The 26,032-nt window shown below is 38.8% G+C and overlaps 1 protein-coding gene across 1 annotated transcript in view; it reads left to right on the top strand.

The window, feature by feature from the left end:
- The window catches only part of CNTLN (centlein), a gene marked incomplete at its 5' end in the record, with an annotated part of 191,734 nt that overhangs the window by 52,136 nt on the left and 113,566 nt on the right, over window positions 1-26,032 (top strand). The window contains 1 exon segment of the mRNA XM_053932487.1: window positions 14,971-15,130. Coding sequence (XP_053788462.1) covers window positions 14,971-15,130 — 160 coding nt within the window.

Genomic DNA, 26,032 nt, shown 5'->3' with positions numbered 1-26,032 from the left:
AACTCATAAGTCAATTGTGAGGAAATTGTCCATGTTTTACTTCTTAATTTCAGAGGCATACACATTGTTTCATACCTATGTTAGATTAATAATATTCCCTGCAATATTCCTTTAAATGGTGGTTTTGCCTGAAGAGCTGCAGTTGGGAAGTAGAAATCACTGGTATGGATACTCCTCTTTACTTTCCAAGCACAAATAATCTTTCTGTAGGGAGTCAATATCTAAGTGTTTAAAAACAAAACAAACAAAAAAAAAACAAAAAATAACAACCAAAAAAACCCAAGAAATATGATTTTTGATGCATCTGAATTAAATTGTCATCTTGAAATCTTGTTATGTTGAAATTTCTACGAGAAAGATGTCTTCACAAGAAAAAATATTTTCATGTTTAAAAGGAATAATATCAATTGGGTTTTATAAAGTCAATAAATATGCGTAAGCTTATTGAGAGATTTTATTGAAAGAGGCATGAAAGAGGCAATCTATGGAATTTTTGAAATTCAGCAATGGACTAATAGAATTTATCTCCTGAAATTATTCTCAGAAAAAATATATATATGTGTGAGGACTGGGGACAGCAAAGAAGGCATTTTAGAGTCAGGTAATCAAGTTAGCAAAGTTACTGCTTGCTGGTTTCAGCTTCGGATACTGCAGTCTGAGTTGGCCAAATCTTTGAATTTCGAATTTCTCAGAATGAATATTTTGATATTCTTTGCACAGCAGCCTCTTAGAATTTGGCACAAACACTTCAGTAAAATACAGAAGTAAAACAAAGACATTTTTGAACATAAGGTCTGAACATGAGGTAATAAAGAGATGAAGACTACACTTATTTTAAAGTGAAGTCTTGTATGTTTTTCCATATAACCAATCCTCTAAATTTATGGGAAACAGTTTGGTAAATCAATCTATATGGGTGGTTTTGTGTGCTCTAATGTTTGCCTTCCTAGATACTTAGTGGTATGCAATGAGTAATAGTATTTTTGGATATTACTAGAAGGTGAGATATGCTTCACATGTCTGTATATATATATGTTAGATTCGTATTATTATAATTAGTTGTCTTCTAATCTTTCTCAATGAACTTCAGCTACAAATTTCTTGTTGACATTCCGGTTATGAAGAAAGAAGGCTTAAGCTTTTATTATGTAAATTTCACAGTTTCAATAGTTAGCAATATGTACTAAGAATTGCAAGTATTCTGTACTTTTGTAGTATAGAATACTGAAATTTCTCCTTATCTTCTGAGATGTCAATATGTAGAAAAAATTACTTTTCTGTTATTTCTCAATTAAAAAATGCATCAAAATTATACAAGTCTTTGTAAAAAGAAGACAAACTTATTTAAATTAAAATAACAACTCCCCAGTTAAAGGAAAAACTCTGAGGAGAAAATTAAGTCTCTCTATCTTCTCATCTTCCTAGGCCAAAGTCTTATGACTGTGTTGACTTAATGATTAAACCATTTAATTTTTCCTATTTATGGTAATTTTTTTTAATCAATTTAAAATTTAGTCTTATGAAAGTATCACATTGAATGCTTGGTTGTCATTTGATGCTGGCAGAAAATTCTTGGACAAATAGTGTGGAAAATACTGCATCCTCCTTAGTATCTTCAATTTCCCATCATCAGTTTCAAACTTCAGAGCTGAAAAAGACAATCTGACTTGCAAATGTGTCTGTTCTCCCCAGTGCTCAGTCTCCGTTTGCTGCCTTCCTATCTTCCCCACCCTCTCATTCTGTGAAAACAAAGCAGGAACACAATTGAAATTATTAGAAACAAGCTCTAGAAAAAGAAAGAAAGGCAACTGGCTTCCGTCATTTGGTGTCTTCTTTCAGTGTTGTATTGTGTTTTTATATCTCTCTAACAGTTCTGTAATGTTTTGGTAGGGACAGAGAATATTTCAAGGGACTGTTGAAGGCCACTCTTTCAGGAAATATTTTAACTCCTGCAGATCTCCATACACTTTTCTTGTGCTTGCTATCCTCAACAGAGTTTTTAATATGGGAAGCAGCGTGGAAAAAGGAAGCATGGTCCACTTTACCAATACTATGGGCTGACCACATAGTGGTGGATGAGGATGAGTTGGTGTTGTCCATTCACCTTTGCAGGGAGGGCAAATGGGCGGAGGGGGAAAAACAGGCCACAAAACTACCTATGGAGGCTCTCCGGGAGAGCGTGAAGATGGCGGAAAAGGCATTTTTCGGGATGTTCCCGGATGTACCCATTGATAATTACCTGTCTATAACTCAGTTTCCCTCTGAGTCTTTCCTTAAGTTCGTTGATCAACTTCGCAGGGCAGTGGACCTTTAAGTACAAGACCTGGGAGTGTGGCAGGGAATCCTTACAGAGATCGCTTGGCAAAATGCCAACGAAAAGTGTAAAGCTGCAATCCTGAGCCTGCCCCTTGACCCACCATCGACCCTGCAGTCCATGCAAGAAGTGTGCTCGAGGAAGGGTACAATCACATCCGTGGATCAACATCACAAACAGAGGAAACTGAGGAGGGTGGCGGCCGTCGATGTCGCTGACCTGCCATCCAGCAGCCAGCTGCCGTGCACTCTGCGGACATTTAAGAGACCTCCCCCAGCAGACTCGCAGTGTCATCTTTACAGGGATCCAGGGCATTGGATGCCCAACTGCCCATTGAGGCAACAGTTTCTTAACTTCAGGAAGGCCCAATAAAAATAAAAGGTTGCCTCCGAAGGAGGGCCATCGAAAAACTAGAAACTAAGCCAGTCCCTCCCTGCGCGATGATAGAAATGGGGCAGGGCCAAGAACATTTACGGAGGTGGGGGGGAACCAAACATTAACATTGCTTCTTCACCAGACTTGACTCACCCATACCAACCAAGTCCTGTTTAACCACTGATTCTCATAATGTGCCTTTCAGGTTGGCTCTGACAGAGCCCCTCCATCTTTGTAACACCAAGTGGCATTTCGTGCCTGTGAACACCAAGGTACCTGGGGAGACAACTGTAGTAGGTATGTCGTCCTTGGGGACACCAAATACACACCTTTAGATATTCACATCCTCCCAGGTCTCGTGACATCAGACCCGGGGAAACTTGTCCTTTGGCTGCATTGTATTCACCCACCAATGTACCTGCCCAAAGGCCAAGTCATCGCCCAGGCCATCCCAGTGCCTGGGCCTTCACGGAACTAGGGACAGAGTAAAAACACATATCATACCATCGCCTGGACTCAGGTACTGGGGGGCGAAAAACCAAAGATCTCATGTGGGTTACACCGGGGTGGGGGGGGGGCGGGGAGTACAAAACCGTAGTTGGACATGGGGGCAGATATGACTGTCATTCCCTCCTGGGAATGGCTGTCACATCAGGAGTTGCAGGAAGTGGCAGGACACATACAAGGTATTGGGGGCATTCAATTAGCAAAACAGTCAAAGAGTGTCATCCAAATTGAGGGGCCGAATGGGCAATTGGCTTCTATACACCCATTCGTTTTAGATTATGCGGAACTCTTGTGGGGGAGGGACCTGATGGCCCAGTGGGGGCTCAGAATTGACATCTCAGAGACCCCCCAGGTTTTTCGGGCAGCGATCACAGATTCACCAGTCTGCGTAGAACAGTGGCCGCTCAATAAGCAAAAATTAAAAGTGCTTGAAGAGCTCGTAGATGAGCAGCTAAAAGGGAATATCCAGGAAACAACATCTCCCTGGAATTCCCCTGTCTTTGTAATTAAAAAAACAGGCAAAGACAAATGGTGGCTCCTCCACGATCTCTGTCAAATCAACAATGTATTAGAAGACATGGGCTCTCTCCAGCCACAGATGCCGTCCCCGACGATGATCCCCCAAAATTGGAATCTGGCCATGATTGACATTAAGAACTGCTTCTTCCAAATTCCCCTTCACCCTGACGATGCCCCATTCTTTGCCTTCTCGGTTCCCACCATCAACTGAGTAGCCCCACGGAAGAGATACCACTGGAAAGTTCTTCCACAAGGAATGAAAAACAGCCCATGTATTTGCCAGTGGTACGTCTCTTCCTTGCTGTCCCCAGTCTGCAGCCGTGAAGGGTGCCATCATCCTTCATTATATGGATGACTTCCTAGTGTGTGCCTCAAATGAAGACATACTTACCCACGTGCTTAATCTGACAGTCAGTTCTTTGGTTGTTTCAGGGTTTCAAGCTCCGTGAAGACAAGGTTCAGAGGATGCCACCTTGGAAGTGCCTGGGCCTGGAGATCGGGAAGCGGACCATTGCTCCGCAAAAATTAGCCATCAAGATTAACGTCAGGACTTTGGCTGATGTCCAGCAACTGTGTGGCTCTTTAAACTGGGTGAGGCCTTGGCTGGGTATTTCTACCGAAGATCTAGCTCTCCTTTTCAATTTATTAAAAGGGGGAGAGGAGCCTAGTTCTCCTAGGACCCTTACCCAGGAAGCGAGTGCTGCACTGGAGAAAGTGCAGGACATGATGTCTGCCAGGCAGGCCCACCGTTACCAACCAGGCCTGCCCTTCAAATTCATCATTCTCAGTAAGCTACCACACCTCCACAGGGTGATCTTCCAATGGGAGGTCACCCAAGTAGGGAAGAAGGACCAGGACCGGAGGGACCTTCTCTTAATCATAGAGTGGGTCTTCCTCAGTCACAACAGATTCAAGAGGATGACACGGCCACAAGAGCTGGTGGCAGAACTGATCTGGAAAGCAAGGGTCCGGATGAGGGAGTTGGCAGGGTGTGACTTCGACTGCATCCGCATTCCATTAAAATTGGAATCAGGCCATCTATCCAAGCAATGTTGGAAAATCTGCTTCAGGAAAATGAAGCACTGTAATTTGCATTGGACAGTTACCCCGGTCAAATTTCAATTCATCGACTGTCCCACAAAATTTTCAATTTGGATGTCCAACTTATATTGTCACTAAAACCTATTCAGAGCAGAACACCTCTAAAGGGACTGACGGTGTTTACAGACGCATCCGGAGCATCTCACAAGTCAGTCCTGGAGAGATCCTCAGACTCAGCAGTGGGAGGCAGATGTTGCCGAGGTGGAAGGATCACCTCAAGTAGCTGAGTTGGCCGCTGTAGTCAGAGCTTTTGAGAGGTTCTCTGAACCATTCAATTTGGTCACAGATTTGGCCTATGCAGCAGGTGTAGTGTCCAGAGCAGAGAATGCAATCTTGCAGGAAGTGTCCAACACTGCATTCTATGAGTTGCTCTTGAAACTGATAAAATTGGTCTCCCACTGAGAGCAACCATTTTACATGATGCAGGTCAGGTCACGCACCAACCTACCAGGGTTCATTACTGAGGGGAATCAAAGAGCTGACGCCCTCACAGCACCTGTACAGATGGCCCCACTTCCAGATGTGTTCAGTCAGGCCAAAACCAGCCACCAGATCTTCCATCAAAATGCGCCCGGCCTGGTTCACCAGTTCCATCTGACCCGCGAACAGGCCAGGGCCATTGTGGCCACATGTCCCAGCTGCCAACAAAATTCTCTTCCTTCCCTGAGGGAAGGAAGGAACAAACCCTAGGGGTTTGAAAAGCTGTGAGGTGTGGCAAATGGATGTGACACACGTCCAGTCATTTGGCAGATTCAAATATGTCCATGTCTCAGTAAATATTTTCTCTAGTGCAGTCTACGCTTCAGTCCACACAGGAGAGGTTTCTGACACCAAAAAACACCTGGTGCAGGCCTTCTCCATGCTGGGCATCCCCAAAGTCATTTAAACAGACAATGGCCCAGCGTACAAGTCCAAGGAGTTCCGGAGCTTCCTGCAACAATGGGTGATAGAGCACAAAACTGGCATCACCTATTCCCTGACAGGCCAAGCTGTGGTGGAGAGGACCCACCAGAGCCTAAAAAGGGTTCTTCATCAACAGCAACAGGCAGTGAAGGTGGAATCCCCTCAAGTACGGTTGCCCAAAGCTCTGTTTACCATCAATTTCTTAAACTGCACATATGAGAACTTGAATCACCTATTACCAGGCATTTTCTGGAAAGTAGTCAGACCAGTCTAAAGGCTCATCACCTGTCTTGGTAAAGAACCCAGAAACATGGGAGAGGGAGGGACCCTACGAAATGGGGGAGGGGATACGCCTGCGTGTCCACCCCCTCAGGTTTGAAGTGGGTCCCCTCCAAGTGGGTGAAAACTTACGTTCCCAAAGTATTCAAGTCCGGGACCACGGCACAGGTGGCCAGCGCTTGCTGGAGGAGGAAGAGACGCCACACCCTTTAAATCCCTAACTCCTCCCTCTATCCTAATGTCTTTTGTTTACAAGATTCCTTTCAGATTTCATTAACCTGGACCCAGCCAGCATGAACATCAAGTTGAGCCCCATCCTGCAGCTGGGATGAACTCCAGCTCAGCACATTCCATCTCAGCGAGACTGCAGATTCAGACTGGCTGACTGCACTCTTTAAAGGATGGGACTCTTGGGCTGGGTCGGGTCAATTTTAAAAACTGAACCTTTAGTTTTGCTTGTTAAGTTTTTCCTCCTTCCTTTTTAAAACAAAAAGGAGGAGTTGTTGTATTGTGTTTTTATATCTCTCTAACAGTTCTGTAATGTTTCGCCCCTTCACCCCCCATTTTCTCCTGGTAGTTCCACCCCTTGCTTTCCCGCCTTTCCCTCAATGCCAATCTCCCTGAAAATGCTCGTCAGTCATTCCTCTGTCCCCTCCCTGGTACCCTATCCATCACTCAGCTCCTCATCCCACTCTCCCAGAATTTTCCACCTTGGGCATTGAGTGAGTGGACAAGGACCAGGGTTCCCTCCCTTAAAATTCCCCCATTGGTTTATGTATCCTTCCGCCTTCCACTCCCCAAATCCCCCCATTGGTTAAAGGGCGTCCCTTCCCCCTTGTTACTGCCCTGGTACTTAAGATGATTGCGAAAGCCTCGGGGGCACTTTCAGCTGTTGGATACAATGGCATTCAGAGCTCCTCAGAGCTCGGATTAAACCTGAGACTTTTTCCCTGGCATTGAGTCGGCTCCCTTATTACCTCCTTGGACGTCACCTCTCCTCCATACAAGGCAGACAGTGAAGCTCTCTGTCTTAGCTGGTCCCCGACTCTCCACGAGACACAGGGGAGTGTCCTCTGCAGCTGACCATGCCTGTGCCAGGCAGGCAAAGCCAGGGAGCTTCAGGGTGGGCATGGCGGCAATACAGCATAGGCAGATTCAGAAAAATACACCTTCTGCTGACACCTTGGTAATACTGTCCGAAATTTTAGCACACTATATGCTAAATTCAGTTGCAGAAGGAAGTCTCCTGTTGCATCCCGGGTTTGGGTTCAGATTAGGGGTTCTGATCTGTGTTAGCTAGCCTAGTTCTGTATACTCCCGTGCACCCTCCATGTTTCCCCCCCTCCCCCGCAGTGGTTTGCTCCAGGCTGTCTGCTATTGGAGCTTCCCCCCATCACTCCTGTAACCACTCCCCATCCCATCCGGAGCATTCGGTGCCTGTCACCTCAATCCCATGACCCCATTCGACCCGGAGCCCTGGGTCCGCTCCGTCGCGTCCCCGTTGGGCGCCGTTGTCCACGTCATCACCATAGCGCCTGTCCCCATTGGGCGAGGGACTCCTGCTCCCCTTGCCCTGCCCCTGATAAAACCCTGCGCCCCCTAGAATTCAGGGCCATTTCCCCCACGTGGGCACTGGGAGCGTGGGTCAGGCTTTCCGCCGCAGCTCACCGCGGCCATTAAAACCTTTCAGAAGACACATGGGTGAATTGGACATTCCTTCACCTCTTTACCAATGTCCCTTGCGCATGGCGGTAGAAAGCGTGGCTGGCCCATCTCTCTGGAGCATGCAGCGCCTGGGAACAAGCGGTGAACCTGGTCTCCGGAGGAAAGCGGTGCTGCTCCAGGCGCCGGAGCTGCCCAGAGCCGGGAGAAACAATGGAGAGCCACATCTCCAAGGGAATATTTACATACTGGGCTAGCACTCTGCTTCTTGTGCATTCACCATTTCCTGTGTTGTGCATGTCTGTCAGTTTGTTGGCAAGAAGTTTTTTTAGTTTAACTATAGATGTGTCTGTAGACATCAAGATAATTGTTTTCTTCAGCAAATTAACAGGGATCAAACTTTGAAGAAATACTCCTGTGCAACTCTGATTCTGCAGAATAACAAAGTGGTTTTTTTAATACTGCCATATGTCAATAAAAGTCTGCTACATACTTCTGAGGTGTGGAAGATAAATTTTCTAAGACCAGTGACCAAACAGTATTTACAGGATACATCATGTATAGTGAATGTCTTCAAGAAGCCATTACCTTTATTTTTTGGCTTAATTTTTGCAAATCACTCTTCACCTTACTGGGTTTAATTTCAAACTTCTGAATTACCTGTGAAATGCATTTTCTTGTTATATTTTTGATGTTTAATTTAGTACAGATTTTCTGTATCTCTTTAGAGTCCATTGTAATCTTTCCTTTCCATATATAACCTTTCCTGTTATATGTTTTTTTATGTAACATTTTCATGTTATCAGGCTTGGTGATTTTTGCTTTAAAATTATGCTAAATACCAGGGTCTAGAACTTTGTGGTCTGACGCAGCTCTGGTGGAGCTCCAAACATCAAACTGGAGAAGTTTGATTGACTCACTGAAGCTTGAGCCCTGCTGTCAGAAGTATCCAGGAAATATGAAACTGTTTGCAAATATAGTAAAATCTATTCTAAAGTGATTTTGAATTTCTTGCCCCGGTATTTTTAGTGGAAATGTGGACCATGACTTCATTCCTTTGATTCATATCTAGTCCAAATCTATCCCCAATGATTTTCCAACTATTTTGTTTTATAATAATGTTTCTATTTTTACTCCCCCACCATGTGTGCCCCCATCCTGCCCACCACCCCTTCCAATGCAGTTACTGTTAACTTGTGTGCTGTAAATTATGAGGCAGTCAGATGTTTACTCTGGTCTTGTTTTTCTGCTCTTGGATTTTTCAGGTTATTCTTTGCTGTTTGCTGCAAACCATTTTGTAGTATTTAAGCCATTTCCATAAAAAGTCATAATTTATAGGACTTGTCGCTGTGCTGTATTTTTTAACTACAGGTAATGGGATCTAGAGATTTCTTGAATTACCCCAAATGTTCTTGTATTCCCCTTGGTAACAGGGACAGCTGAGATGATCAAAGTCCCAGTATATTCACCAGCACTATGGTGGTGAAACAAAGCTAAGAATATCACCTGAAGAGATGTGTATGTTTTTAATTCTTTTTGTAGCACAGCATATTCCATAGCTGGTGGAATGACAATAGCTATTCATTTCATTTCTATCTCTGGGAAGCCACAGGTCACTCTAAAACCCTTGATCGGGGCCTATAAGGCCCCTTGCTCCTGCAAGGATGGGAAGGTTTTATTTAATCTTATGTTTTAGGGGTAGAAGGAAGTGTCTGTGAGCACCAGAACTGTCTCTGCTCTAAGCAATAGTAGTGACTTAAATATTGTTACTGATCAGATAAGTTGTCAAATGTTTGAGTCTTGCTGCTGTCTGTTTTGTGGTGTCTTCATGTAGCATCAACCTGAAAGCAAAGTCTGCTAAGGTTACTGTACCAACAATCTTACTTCAGGGATTGAAATAATTTAGTAATGCTCTTCTATTTTGAAGTGAGAAAGATCAGACTGTTTTTCATAGCACACCCTTTCTTGTTGCTTGAAGAGTGCAGGTCACTTTCTGTAAATTTCATTTCCCATTGTATTCATCTTAAGATACATGATTAGAGACAGACAGGTGTATTTTTTCATTTCTCAGTACTACCTGCTGACTTTGCTCTTAAAAAGTTAAAAGCTCTCAGTGTATCATAGTGTGTTAGTTTACAAGAAGTTTGGGGTGATGGAAAAAAGTAGACTTAAGTGTTGCAGTTTGGGTCTTAGCTGACAGCGTTGCTTTTTCAATTGCTGTTGCTCATGGCAACTTTTTTCTTAAAATTATGTTTCTTTAAAGTGTATTGTATATTGAAACATTTTATCACCATGTGCTTGTATATATATATGTATATGAATATATATGTACATGTTTACATATAATTTATATGTAGATGTATTTATTTTTATATATCTGTATGTATGTATAAATGCGTGTATATCATATATGTGTGTGTGTGTGTATGCTCTTAAATGCCACTCATTATACTTGTTACATTAAATTAGTAATTTTTGGTTATTTCTTCTGTTACATACTCATGCAAGACAATAATTTTTCTGAGGGCTTGACATCCTTATCCTGCCACAGTGACAGGATAAGGCATCTGTCTTGTAGTGTATTTATTGTTTGCTTCTTAGAGTAAGCATGTTAATAAATATTTTGAGGTTTGAGATTGATTTTGAATACTCTGAGTCCAGGACAAGCAAATTAGTAACAGAATCACAGACATCACTGAGTGGCTGAACTGGCAGACACCTCTGGAGATGGTGTAGTATGCTTCTCCAGCAGATCTAGCCCTCTGCTCCAGCAGTATCAGCTACAGCAGGCTGCCCAGTACAGTGTCCAATCTGAGTATGTCCAATAATAGAGATTCTGCAACCTCTCTGAGTAGGCTTTTCCAGTGTTTGGCCATTTTCAATGGATAAAAATATCTTTACTATGTTTAGCTGGAATTTCATCTGGTTTTTATTGGTGCTTATTGCCTCTTCCTGTCACTGAGCACCACTTAAAAGATGTCTGTCTGCATCTTCTTTCTAGATTGCCATCAGGTATTTATAGATGTTGATAGCTCAGTTATCACTGAACTCTCCGTTCTCCAGCCTCAGAAGACACAGCTTTCCCAGCCTCTCTATCTATTCTGTGCTGCTCTCTATGCAGCAGATGCTCAATACTTAAATCATCTTTGTGGCCCTTCTTTGGCTCTCTCCAGCCATGTCCATGTTCTTTTGTACTGGGGAGCTCAGAACCAGACACAGCACCAAGAAACCACAGCACCATAAAACTTCTGACTAGAGGGGAAGTATCACCTCCCCTGCCCTGCTGGCAGCAGTAACCTCTTCAGAGCTCAGGATGTCATGGCATTTGGCACAAGACCACATTGCTATCTGATTGCCATTCATGTGTCCAACAGGATCCCCAGGGCATTTTCTGATAAGGTGTTTTCCAGCTTGTGTGTTCCCAGATTGTGCTTTTACACAGGATTATAACCCCCCAGGGACAGTAATTTGCACTTGTCTCTGTTGAACTTCATGAAGTTCATATCCAGCCTTTTGTCTGGTCTGTAAAGGTCCCTCTCAATGGCAGCCAAACATCTGTTGTGCCATCCCCCTTTTTTTGTGTCATCACCAAAGTTGACATGGTACATTCTGTCTCATTGTCTGGGTCATTAATGAAGATGTTATAAAGTGCTGGCCCTAATGTTAGCCTCTAGGCTACTCCTTTAGTGCTTGGCCTTGAATTGGACTTTGCGTCCTTGATTACAACTCTTCAAACCTACTAGTCCTAGCAGTTCAAGGGCTTATCTACTTATCTAGCCTATACCTCATGAGTCTGTCTGTCACATTTTATGGGACAGACAGTCCCATAAAATAGTCTTACTGCAATCGAAAAGAACATCCGGTGCTCACCCCTTATCCACTAAGATAGGAGTTCCCTCAGAGAAGGCTGCCAGGCCAGTTGGTTAGAGCATGGTGCTAATAACATCAAAATTGTGGGTTCAGTCCCTGTACAAGCCATTTACTTAAGAGTTGTACTTGATGATCATTGCGGTCCCTTTCCACCTCAGAATATTCTGTGAATCTGTAAATACTATTTCCCCTTACGACTCCCAGTGATAATCTTCTCCATTACATGGTCCATCACCTTCCCAGGGACTAAGATGTAATTGACTGCTCTAGTTTCCCAGAACCTTCTTTTTGAACATAGGCCTTCCTAAAGAACCTGTATGTCCATGCATGGCAGTGTTTCAGTCATGTGAGTTTGTCTCACCTTGTCGCTGTGATCCCAGTGAGTCCAGCAGGTGCAGACAGATCTCTCATTCCTCCTGTTGTCTTCCATGAAGACGTGCTGGGTTCATTTGAACAGCAGCTTCAGATAGGCACCCAGTTGAGCTAATTTCCTGGTGTGTGGAAAACCACACTGTAAAGGCCAGTTTCTACAAAGGAGACAGAGGAGTCCTGCAAGAATAAACTTTATTTGAATAAAGGGAGAGAGTTCATTCGGCCATATCCCTATGGGGTCTGTCCTGTGTTTTTGGAAGACACGGCCTCCTTACTCCTGACTGCATGTTGTCCCCCTCCTCCTTTCCCCATTGGCTGAGGTTCTAGGAAGGTACAGCCTTCCTGAATCACCTACTACATTTTCCCTGTAAGATGTATCCCCATCCCCCTCCCATCATGCATTGGCTGTGAAAATTAGCTTTAAACCCACCCTGGATGGAGAAGTTAATATTCATAAGTCTAGTAAGCCTGCATGTTTTTCCCTGAAGTTCTGCAACAAACTTGAATGGCTTGATATTCATTAAGACCCCCACACCCATTTCTCCAGAACTTGACTGGTTCTTTCAGAATGAGCTGTTTGGGAAGACATTATCACCCATTTCTTCTCTCACCAGTAAGACTCTTAGGAACCTCCCTCATACTGTCAGCACTCTGTTATTTATGTGCATAAAGTGAACATCCTCCCTGAACGTTCTGCTGCTCATCACAAGGTCTTTTCTGTCCGTATCTACCTGTCTGCTTTTGCCTGCCAGTCCAGGCCACAACTACCTCACTTACCATTTCATCAACATCTTTGATCCCTGCCATTCCTAACTTAAAACTCCCCTCACTGATTTGGCTCATCTTTTATCAAAGTGCTTATTTATGTGTATTTGTTTGTATTGCATGTTGGTACTGAATAGTGCTTGGTAAAGGTTAGCATAATTTCCGTATTGGTCTGTAAAAGTGAAATAAAAGAAGGCTGCCCCATTGCTTTACAATGTAAAAATAGTGCCTCATTTACTAAAGTCAAAAGCAAGCTAAAGTACAGGTATGAATAAATAAAGTTTGATTTCTAATATGTATTTTAATGGAACTGTGACAGAATTTCCTTACACTTAAAAAGCCTTGAATTTAGCATAGGCAAACATGTTAATGTGCTGTAGTTCTTGTGTGGCTGCAAGATTTAGTTTCCCCCTCCCACTGCCTTCCCTTAAGGATATAACTGGAAGTCTGATGCTGTCAACAAAAAAGATTCCCATTGACCTTAATACACTTTGTGAGCAGACCATTAGAGAACACATAATACTGCATTCTTGGGTGACAGACACAGATAACTGCATTGATGTTTGCATACAAATTAAAGAGTAGCAATATAGCAGACTGGTCTGGAGGATTCAACATTATCCCATGTTTTTCCCTTCCACAACAAAATAAAGATCTGATTGGAGACCCTGTGCAAAATTAATATAATCTGTGTTTCAACTGCATTGAAAAGATGTGTTATTTTCTATTATATACATGCAGTCAGGGAGATTAAAGAAGAGCTTGTTTGGAAGCCTGTTGTAGAGCTGTCAGAAAGTGCTAATATATATCACTGTGTCTCTAGTTCTGCTGCTTTTCTTCTGAACAGAATTAAAGTATTACATATACAATACATACTGCAGTTACACTTTCGTACGTCAGGAGTCTTTAGTGTATCTCTACCTTTGTTAACTTTGGGGAACTACTTTACAATTCATTCAGAACAGCAGGACTTGGTGTTAAGTCCTAGTAAGCATGGTTAGTGTGTTCTTAAAGTGTTATCCTTTGTTGCTCTCTTAACGGGCTTTCTGAAATGGTGCTTTGTAACAAAAAAACTGTCTGACTGTTGTGTTGCACATGTAGTTTAAATTCTTATATAATTATTCAGATGTATCTGTATTCAATCATTCAATCACAAACTAATTAGTGGCATAGGGTTTAAGAACAACTTCTGTGAACTTCCCTTAAAATTGTTTATTTGTCATTCTGTTATCCCTGGAAGAAGACAATGAAGTTGGTATTGCTGCTTATCCTTTATACACCAATCTTTACCACGATATCTCCAGAAGCATTAGAAAAATGCAATGATAACTCCTGTTAACAATAATTCCAGTCACAGAAATACTACATATGTGTTAGAGGTTAAAAATACAATTCTTTGAAGAAGTAAGAAGAAAATTAGTTTGAGTGCTAAATATATATTTTGGCATCTCTGTGTAATGCTAGTTTGAAATGTGCTTGTGAATTAAAAGGGAGTTAAGTAAAAAATACATAAAGAGGGATTAATAGTTTCATCTATACTTTCAATATATGTTGCAGAAAATACTCTAAGTTTTAATTGTTTATAGTAAGTGTTACTGCGCTTTGATCTTAATTTAGAAAATCTATCAGCAATACAGTGAAATTATTAAGAAAGCTGATTATACTAGATCTATTCTATGGTTGCATTTCGACACCATTCTTATTGTCTTTATAGGGCTTTTATTACGTTATATATATGCACCAAAGGTTTTGCTTACTTTTTTTATGGTTGTTGCAGTATGCTGTACCTGCAGACAAAAAGTAATTTATCAGCAAACATATTGATGTGTCTGGGGAATAGATGCATGTCAGAAAAAAAGGTTGCTTCACACATACTCTGCAAGTTCAGGAAGTTTTATCTTTTTATGATTGTTCTAGGTAAAAAGCCCAACAACTTCTTTACATTTGATGTGTTATAAGTATTTTACATTTTGACACTTTTGCTAAAGAGCTAACTGAATATTGATTAGAAAAAGATGAAGTAGTGAAAATTTATTTATTTTAGAGCAGTTAAAGCATTACAGGGAAATAAGCATTCCATTAAATTAACTAAACATAATAACTAAAGTGAACTGTTTTTTAGATATTTCTCAAAAGTGTATAGTAAATATTTTATACGTAACTTACAGTGTTTGTAAGGCAATTGACAGAAAAATAAATGAAGATAGGAAGCTCATTATCTACAATAAAATTATTTGCATACAATTTTTTAACAGAGGTCATGTTCTTTTTCTTAATTTCTCTTTATTGCTTGTTTTCCACAGGAAGCAGTTAGAGGAGCTATGGAATCTTTATAGACAAAACACTGAAGATAGAACACAGCAGGCTGAGCTGATAAAGCAGCTAGAGGCTCTCAATGCTGATACACAAAAAGTACTGCAAGACCGAGAATGTGCTCACACAGCTAAAACAACATATCAAAAAGTACGTTATTCTGCTTTATGATCACAGGGTTCATTTTAATATCCATCTGTACAATGCACAGAGTAATCGAAGCTCTTTGTAGTGTTGCGTCTTTTAGATCTCTGTTATTCTCTATTATTGCCAAATATAATTGAATGTCTTGAGTTTATTGGGCTAATTGCCTACCAGCATATATGGCCCCTTGCATACATTGAATTGATCAGCCTTAAAAAAATTAAGATTTCGTTCCATCTGAAGAAAAATAGGATTGAATTGCCAAGCATATAAATTGCTTTATCAGATTTGGTGTTAATTTTTTTTTTCTTCTTCCTCTTATGTAGGACAGGAGCTTTCAATTACTAAATTCTCCGAATTGATTTTCATAGTTCAGGGGAAGATACTCTTTCCATTAACCAAAGTATTTCTGTGAATCACAAAGAATATTAGTGATTTAAGATGCAAAACCTGCTCTATAAAAATCAACTGGAAAATTGTTGCTATAATATCTTTTGAAATGGTTAATTAGTTCACAAATTTGGAACAATACGCACATTTGCAGAACAATTTTATGTTTTTGGTGAATGTCAGAGAAAATGTTCATTCTAATGATCTGTCAAACACTCACTACTCAGAACTTTTTTCAGGTTTTTGAATTTATATATGTTTTTCAGTCTCTAAGAAATATAAAAAATATGTTTGCTTCCTTTTTGGAAAGATTAAGAAGGAAGAAGGCAAGGAAGAATTTGTATAAACAACTTTCAAATGCCTTCTACTATCTTGGAACTGCCTTCTGAAGTTGTATGTTACCAGTGCTTTTTCCCCAAAAAATCTTTCTTCCCTTTGTCATCTTAATTTGAATATGCAGATTGTAATAAAATCGTGAAGCTAGACCTGAGTCAAACCAGAATCAGTACTGGGTTTCCAAAGGTGTATTTGTTTAGCTTTTATAGCTTGTAGTGCCCAGCACATTCTTGTCTATTGACACTGTATCATGTGGTACAGTGGTTTGCTAAGGTAATTTGAAATTGTGTGGAATGGCAGCATAAAGAGCTGCTGCATATAAAAAAGAGTGGGAAAAACCCCAAAAACCCTAGAAAACTCTACTGTTTATTTGACTGCAGTGATGATACGGTAATGATATTAAACAATTTCTGCATTGCAGTAGTAGCTCAGTCAAGCTACAGGTAAACTTTCTGTCAAAGTTGTTCAGAACATGTACAAGGCAGGAGGAATTTATCTAGGACAAGACAGCGTAAATTCTAGAATAAAAAAGAAAGAGAATATAGGTGTCAGAAGATGCTAGTTTTTTATTTTCCATTCTCTAGTCAGTGCTTCTGAAGGTGTTAAATGAATCCTTTGAGCCACTCAAAAAAGAAAAAAAAGGAAAGATAGTATGACATGTCTTCACTGGTGTCTATAAAACCATATTCTTCCAGACAAGTTCTACAACAATACAATATGAAAGAAAATAAAACTGGACTTCCATGAGACTGTTTTAAAGCATGAAAAAACTCTTTATAAAGAGTTTACCTAAATGTCCACTTCACCTTGCACAGTGGACATTTTGCCAGTATTTCTTCAGTATGGAAAAGAGGTTGACCTGTCCTGTGAAAAATAGTTGCTTAAGTAATAGGTAAAATTGATGGGTGTATTGATATAGCTATAGGGTCAAGCCACTTCTAATCTGGGCTTGGTTCATAATTTAGGATTGCTTCAGAAAGCTGGTTCACAGTTCTTAGTCAGTCTAGGCAGGACTTAAAATTTCTGGCTAAAAATTTCTACCTTATAACAAGAGTAGTGTGGTTTAGAAGATAAGCCCTAATTTTTGATAGCTGCCAAATACTCCCAATTTACAAAAGACTCTAAAATTTACTGGTTTGGAGATATTGAATTCAATATTTTTTAACATGGAGGAGTAAGGTATCTTAAACTAGCAAAAGCCAAATCATATCTGCTAAAAAATTACTATTGTGGAACTGCTAAGTTGTCTTTTTGTAAAATATCAAACCTGAAAAAAATAAGGGAAAAAGAGAAAAAAGAAACGGTGAAAAAAGGAGTAAGTAAAGTTCCTGAGTCACAGTGGAATAGAGCTAATGTTTGTGGCAACTTGAGTTAAGAGACCCTTAGAAGGGGAAAGGAATTAATTTATCATGACAGTCCTATTCTGTATTTCTGATCAGAACTGTATAAAACAGCTAATTGTAATTGCGTCAAGTAATGTGGATTTTTCAAATCACAAGATATACAGTCCTACTGAAGTCACAGCAGGCTTTTGGAAAACTCAACATCTATAGGAAATAATATAAATGTCTATTTTTTTGCTTCAGTGAGAGAGGCACAAACTATTACAGACAAATCTGTGTTCTGTCTTCCCTGCATTAATAATATGCAGTCTGCAACGGCTAGATAAGGATGTGTCAGCTATTCCATAAATACAGTCACAAAGGAATATTTTCCTACTTCTTCAAATGGCATTGAGCCTATCAGTGTGTACATCCTATGATATATTGTCCCTTACAGCAAGATCAATGACCTCTCTGTTAGTGGTCAGATAGGCACTATGTGCTGTAGCTCAGGCAGTATGATTGGTTCACATATTCAAAGTTCATGTTAACAGGGTATCATTGAGAAAAACAGATTTTTGTGCTGATGTTGATGTGTAGTATGAAACAGGAGACTGAAAAAAGAAAAAAAAATATTTCTAATAAATCTGAGGTCATAAACTTGCTTTGAATTATGTGTAAATTTATTGAGGACCACAAATTTTCAAGTCTAGCTGTAGTGAGCAGCATGTAAAGATCTGTAACCTGTTTTATCAAGTTGGGTTGACTTCACATACCTTTTTTCTCTAAGTACAAATTTTAAGGATGCTGTGTTCTACAGTAACTCCTTTACATTAGAGCTTGTATGGAAATAAATTGCTGTCTGTTCCATATTGCAGCTGTAGTTCATATTCTCAAGGATAGAGAATATTTTTCTAAAATGTGTAGCATCTGCTTTAGTGGTCCCAAATGCTCTGGGGACTTCATTCCTATGCTGGATTTAATGAGACTCAATAGATTTGTCCTCATCAACAATTTCAAGGTGGAGAGATTTCAATCAATACTAGGATAATAAGACAAAAAGAGATGCTGAAGTCCTTCACCAGTTTATCACAGTTTTCTGAAATTTACAATTTAAGGCCTTTGTTTTTATATTGCTCTACTTGATCTGATGTAGCCTTTAGGATCCATGTTAATCATACTGATTAAAAGTCATTCAGTGGAAGGCCTTTTTAGTGGAGTGGAAATACCATTGTCATTCAACAGGAAATGATAATTTATGTCCTGGAACTCAGCTCTGAGATAGAGAATACTATAAATAGTGGTACCATGCATGTCTGTGGATGAAGAAAAGCTTTTGCAGTACTCTAATTAAACTATTTAGTTATAGTAATTAGAAAGCACAGTAAGTTTCCAGTTATGAGGCATCACAGAAATCTGCATCAAGTGCATCAGCAAGTAGATGAATATAGGGACATGATATATTTTCAGATGTTATTTTGTACCTGCATTTGCCTTTGCTAGTCCTTTTCATGGTGTCTTGTAGAAGTAGTTTGCTCTCCTCCAAGCCCACAAAATTGTCATCAGAACATCAAGTTACTGTGTTTACCATAATATGGTTGTTTTACACGTCCAGTATTTTTTGTAACTGCAGCAACCTTTAAGCATATCTAAAAATAAATGTATTTATGTAAGCAGTATTAAATTCTGAAAATAAATGCTAAACCTATATAGATCTGTAAATTCTAGTGGTAGTGCAGGTTCCTATTTAAATAAGAATGAAAAGCCTAAATCCTTTCACACATGATAAGGCAGGAGAGAAACTACATGTCCAGTCAAATACACTGAAGCCCACATGAGTAAAAAATGTATTGTCATTTTTATGTCTACTTTGGAAAAGTTTTAAGGAACTCAGATCTTTAACAGATTTGTGCACTTTAGTTCAAGCTCAGATACTGTTCTCTATAGTTGGAAAGTATGTTAATTAAGGTGGTCTTTGTTTCTTACATGCCAAACACCAGTACGCTTGGTCACATTCTAGCAAATGGATTTTGGCATCAGATGTGCCTATAGGTTGAAGTTGAAGAAATCCTGGGTGGACTGAGTTGCTTAGGGTGATATTAAATTGTGCGCTCACAGGCAATGATTTTCATGCTTGAAAGACCCTGTACTGGTGTTCTTAGACCAGAGCAGTTCCTGTGTGTAATGGTGTAGACTGATGTCTGCAGAATATTCAAGGATTTATGAGGGGAAAAGTGAATATAAATAAAATGAAACTAAATATCATGAATGTGCTATATATAATCTGTCTGGACTGTCTCTTCACCTTCACCCTATAGAGTTTCTTCAGCTGATTTCTACCCTTATTCTTTTCAAATTCTCATAGAAATCATGGATTGTAACATGGATTTCTGCAATAATTTTCATTATAGTTTTGTCTTAATTTAGACTAACTTTTAAAAATTTATGTCATTACTATATGTTCAATATTACTGTATGATTGGATTCAGAAACAACTGGATGTGGCAATTAGTGTTATGATTTAGTTGACATGATGGCTTTGGTCAAAGGTTGAACTTGATGATCGTCAAGGTCTTTTCCAGCCTTAGTGATTCTACGATTCTGTTTACTTGGGTCTCTGTAATATACTTTTTTAGGGTGTAAGCATTTTGATAAAACATTTAATGTAGGAGAATACTTGTTTTATACACAGTGCATATAACATGGTTACTGTTCTATTTTTTAGATGGATCTACCTTACTGTTAGTTCCTCATCAGAAACTATGAAGAAAGTCTCCCAAATGACCCTACTATCATACTTCATACTTCAGTTGATATCATAGAAAAGTTAATGACAGTATCAACTAAATACCTTTTGGATCATGGAACTGAAAAATGTACCCTGGCTGTTAGCTGGCATTTAGTGCATAGGAGCAATCTAAACCTACTGTAAAATAAATCCTGCACAATTGCTAAGTGTTGGTAATTTGTTTCAGCTGTTTCACTCTGCAGGTTTTTTTTTTTTTTTTTTTTTATTTTATTTTTTTTTTTTTTTTCCCAATTGCACTACAATTCTGGTTAACATACCATCCAGTAATAGCATAGGTTAATTATTTGGTTTTACAAGGGTTTTTTTTTTTTTTTTTTAATTCTCAGCTTTCCTTGGTCTGGCCTAAAATAATTTTGCCATCACACATATTCAATATATGTCAGTATTTCCTTTCCCCACCATTATCAGGTTGTGTTTTCCATTACTTGTGAGTAGCCATTCCAGTTCCATCTTTTGCTTCTGGCTGTCCTTGCTTTGGTTAGGCATTTTTTTGCTTTCTTGATGGTATTTTGTTTTCCGTTTCAAGTAACTCCTCATTGATATACCAAAAAAACTGTTTTCTGATGGAATCAGGTAAATCAATACAGGAAATTGTTAGGATAGCTGAGAAATACAGAATACTTTACTTTCTGTATAATTCAGCTAAATTACTTACCTTTTCTGACTGATGAATAATGTTCTTGTGTCATATAGACTAAATTTATTACAGTGTACTTGCGGCGTGGGTTTTCGCTCTCCCCGGCTGCACGCGGCTCTTGGGAGCCCGGCTGTGGCGTAGCTTCCACGTGCTGCCGGGGTTTGCTGCCGCGGGTTCCCGGACACGGCTCCGTGTCTCGGGCGCGTGGGCTGACCAGTCTCTGTTACCGTGCACTAGGGATCCGGCAAAGAGGTAAGGAATTTGTCCATTTACTCCGTGCTTGGCAGGAACGGTTTATTGGTCACACATGGCGCGGATCGATGGAAAGACGCGACCGCTCCCGGCACTCGCATGGGAGAAAATGGCACCTGGGCGCCAGCGGGGTAGGGTTTTATGGAGGGGCGGGGCGAGAGGATCCATGGCCTGCCGGCCAATAGGGGCGGCTGCCGTGGTGGTGACGCCAGCAACAGCGACCAACCAGAGAACCCCGCAGGGGCGGGCACCGAGCCTCAGGCTGAGCGGGATCGTGTGGCTTGAGGTGGCCAGCACGGGGTTTCCCGGGGCCGGACGGCAGGGTGGTTACAGGAGCGGCACAGGGGGAAGAATCCGGCAGCAGGCAGCATGGGGCCAGAAACCGCGGGGGGGAACAACACGGGGGAAACGCGGGATTACAGAACTTGACTTATTTTAACATAAATTAAAAACCCTAATCTAAACCCAACTCCAGGATGCAACAGTACTGATTTCAATACCTCTAATCTTTTCTCATTTGTTTTTAAGTATCTTCACCTGTAACAACCTAAGTTGCCTATCAGAGAAAGGACATCTATAATGTGTTAAGAAGGAATTCTCTAAGTACAGTCAATTAACAGTTTTTGCAGAGCACTTGTGTGTTGCTTGCTGGTGCTTTTTTTTTTCCACTGTCAATTGTCATAAGATGTTGTAAGGAATTATTTAAAATAGATTCCTATTTATTTTTATCTTACAAACAAAATTTATTTTTTCTAAGTTTTCTTGGAGATGAAAAAGTTTACTGGGTAAATCTCATGTCCTATTTGCATTCAATTGAAGTATAACCATTCGCATACATATAGTCAAGATTCCACTGTTTTCTTCTGTGAAATTTGCTAGTTCTGAGATAAATCATATACAATATTTTTGTTTTTCTTTTGGATATTCTATGCAATGTTCTGTGTCTAGTCCTCTGTTGTCTGTTTTACATTCTTTTTCTATACACCTGACTTTATTAATGGTTAACCTGTTTCATCGTGCTGTGCAATTCTGAGTATTTTGGAATGTGCTTACTGCAATGTGATTAAATATAGTGCCTCTTCTAAAACTGGATCAGAAATGAGCATTAAACCCAAAATAATTCAGTGTAAATATTAAACATTTATTTGATCTACAAAACAGAAAAAGAAAAGATGAGGAGCCAAATGGAAACTTGGAAGCTGTTTTGGTTATCTGTGTTATTTTCTGACAGTTAATTTTAATTTCTAAATTTTCTGATGTTAAATTCCTTTAAAAAAATCTGAATATTATCAACTATTATTGAAGAGTACATTGGTGTTATTTAAAAAAGTATATGAACCATAGTTTTAAAAGATGAATAGTGTGAATATGGTTTTTACACATAGATTTAGCTAATTTTATACTTGAATATGTTTTTTATTAATATTGTTTTCAAAGCAGGAAAGGTTGGAAAAGTTTGTGGAAGGCAAAAGACATGCTATTTGTCTTGTCCTGACAAATGCTGACTACCAAAAAACCCCATTAGCTACATTAGGGGATGTGGCTGCCAACTAGGAAAAAGCATAATATTTTTGATGTTCTCCATTCATCTTACTAGGATGCTACCTTTCAGATACTATAATTATAACCACTTAAGTACTGCTAGTCATAAAACCAGCAAATTGTCATACCAGTATGATCTAGTTAATGAGCTTATATAGTTGTAGCTGGAAGTAACTGTGTGTTGATGTTCCATTCATTTGGAAGGACATTATATGGTTTTGATAAATGAACTGTTTATTTTTCTGTGAGATACTTATTTCCATAAGAAATTGGCTAATCTTGAACTTGCACTTCTAGAGAGCAAATATAAATATAAATATAAATATAAATATAAATATAAAACGCAGTAGGCACAAAATTTCAATGCAAATGTTTAATGACTTGGACTAATTTGAAATATCAATCTGTCTGGACTTTGAATTAGTTTTGCCTGAGAAACATGATCTCTGATCTGCCTTGGAAAAAGGCAAGAAGTAATTGATTTTGTCCTATGTGGATTTTGGAAAATGAGAGGAAGAATGGAAGGCTGATTGATTGTTGTTTCCAAATTTCTCACAAAATGTTAGGTAGTTTCCCAGTCTAGAAGTTGTGATTGTTTTTCGAAGGCTTTAACTCCTAAGTGATATAAACAAAGGAAAGGGAGGAAGAATTGTATCATTTAAATAAAAGTGACAACACAGAGTAAAATGAAAAGTCATTCTTACATTCTGCAGTAAAAAATATCCCAGATTTTGTTAACATGCCATGTTGCTCTGGTTGAAGGGCCGGAGTATGCCTTTTGGTAATGTATCATAAGGCTCATTTTTGACTGGATTTTGATTACAGCCAAATTTGCCATCACCACCCTTCCTATCTAGTATAAATTTCAGAAAGGTAATGATTATTGTGTTGGTTACCCATCTGTGGTTTCTGGAGGGGAGAAAAATAGTTATTACCTTTTCTTGACCTGTTAGATAACCAGAATTCCAGTAATTTGTAAAATTCTGAAGTCAAGTGTGATTAAAAGGAACCTTCTAACTCATCCGACTGTTTCTTGACTGCAACATCAGAATAAAATGGATTTGGAATGGGAGCTTGGTTAACAAGACACCAAAGCAGTGTGGACACCTATTAGTTTTCCTATTATAATTTTTTAAGCAATCCTTCCTAAGAAGAGAAGTTGGTTTAAGAACAGTTTTATTTCTGCTATGAAATACTGATTTCTTGAGCATTTTCAGATTAATGCCTCACTGAAAGTTAAGCCTGTGAGACATGCTAACAGTCTGTTGATGCAGTGAGATATCTTCTTCAGATACTGAGTAGCTATGAGTATAGTACATCAGTGTCGTGTGTTTTACAGAGACTCTTTCCTGGGTTTGAACTTTTCTTGTTGATCGGATTACACTGAGTCAGGCAAAAATTAGATTTTTAGTGTTGGCTTTGTTAGCAAGAATATCTGTTTTCTTCCATTAAAGGTAAAAATGCCTTTTTAAAATGCTATATTCTTAACTGGTGAGAACAAACTTTTGCTTCTTTTTATTTGGCTATTCTGGTAATGTGTGTGATGAAAAATTTCAGTCTGCTTTACAGAAAATTTGTATTTACATCTTACTATGTATGCATTTAGTTGTTCATTTAGTATACTATAACTATACTATGTATAAGTATACTATGTACTATAACTATTATCCATGTGAATAATAAATATATAAGTATATTTAGTGAATTGAAGCAGTCATTCCTGCCCTGACTCCTACTTTCTTACGTGTGTGCAGACACCAAAGACAGTGTCACCAAAGAAGTATCACTTGATCAAAAAAAAAAAAATAACAGGCATGTAGAAGTTTCCATTTGTAACTGTACCACTTGACAGGTATGTGTGTTCTACCTAATACAGTATAATAATTTCTCATTATGAACTTTTTAAAAGTAGTCAGAATAGAAAATACCAGTAAAACAATGTAAGTACATAGATTGCACATGTATGTAACTTAAGATTATTAGACAAAAAAAACCCCCAGATTTTTAAACTAAAATACAAAGTTAGATCCTTATGAGAAATACATAAAGGAAATATTTCAAAACTGCACCTATTATTGCCATGCAAAAATCCATCAAGATGTATTTTCAAAGTATGACTTACTGGTTTTTAATATCAGTTTTTCAGTTGTTTCTGTTCATTAGACTTAACATAGTAGAGTCTTTATAATGCTGATTTTGACTGAAATATAAATGGTAAAAGAACTTAGCTTGGCTGGGTATCTCTAGTTTATTTTGGCAGTTCTAGATTCACACTATTGCAGTGTTCATATTTGAAGTACATGTTTGAGCTTAATTTTCTGTCTTGGTAATAATACAGCATTAAAAAAAGGAGATATCACATATTCCTAACAAAATGCTTTTTACATTACAGTTATTTGGGTTTTACTGCTAGAAAACTTACTAATTTAATTTATATACAAAATAAATTTCTCATTTTTGCACCCAAAACTTGACAGAATTGTCTTCCAGTTTCTAGAAATACTCAATTCATTAAAAAAGTAATTTAATACTGTGAGAAAGAAGTAAAAATGTACTTTTTTAAGCAATTAGCTGCATTAAAAAGATATTGGTAATGGACAAGATGAAATAAAATCATAATGGATATTATTGCTATATAACACTGAAGCACATTGAGGAATGCAAAAGATTTATCACTGCTTGAAGGCTCAGGCTTTGGAGAAAGTAATATGGAGCTGAAATTGACCAATTTACCTGACACAACGCACTAAGTAAATAATTAGGATTTAATGATGGAAAATACCAATAACATTTTTCAAATGGATGTATTCCCCTAACTGCAAACTGTCTGTTATTTTCAGATTATTATCCTTATAATAAGGACAGTTACAAATATAGCTCATGAAACTGTACTTTTTCCATGCTCAAATCTGTGATAGAAAAGTAACAGTATTTTTTAATGTTTGAAATACATAGGTAAGTACAATTTTAACTTTACATTTGCAACTCGTGGGATTTTCAATATTAATGATGTGATTTTTATTTTGTTATTTTTTTTATATCAAATTAATCATGGTGACTTACAGAAAAACACTTTAAAAAAGACTTGTACTGGTTGTTTCTCAGTGAGAGAAACAGTAATAGTTGTTTGCTTTCCAAGCTTGTTTTCTTATACCAGTGTGTTGTGAAACTGTATTTACAATGTTTTGTATACATGTCCTTTAAACAAGATGCAAAGGAGAAAATAAAGGCATTTCTTAAAGTATAATTATTTTTCTAAATGTCTGTAAAGTCTTTGAACTGCATATGTGCTGAGATACTACACTTACAAAGGACTGTCTTCTAAGTGGTTCTTTGCCTCAGAAAAGCTGTGTGGCATTATAACTTGTCTAATGAAGTCTGTGAAGTTATTGTTGCTGTTGGGATCACAGTATACTAGCACTTAATCATCGTAAAATGAAATTTCATTTATATCTGGGTTTGTTTTACTTTGACAATTTGGAACTTCACCTGCAATGTTTTATGTGTGCCAGGATGCAAGTATGTGTTGTCTGTAAAACAAGGAACAGTGATTTTGTGCAGCTTTTGAAATTACTTTTTAAGAAAGGAAAGAAATGCAGTGTACTTTAGGAAGTAGTGTA

The sequence above is a fragment of the Vidua chalybeata genome, chromosome Z, assembly GCF_026979565.1.
Source record: "Vidua chalybeata isolate OUT-0048 chromosome Z, bVidCha1 merged haplotype, whole genome shotgun sequence".
In the NCBI taxonomy this organism is placed as follows: domain Eukaryota; kingdom Metazoa; phylum Chordata; class Aves; order Passeriformes; family Viduidae; genus Vidua; species Vidua chalybeata.
The sequence above is the reverse complement of the archived record's forward strand: the minus strand, read 5'-3'. Positions and strand labels throughout refer to the sequence as shown.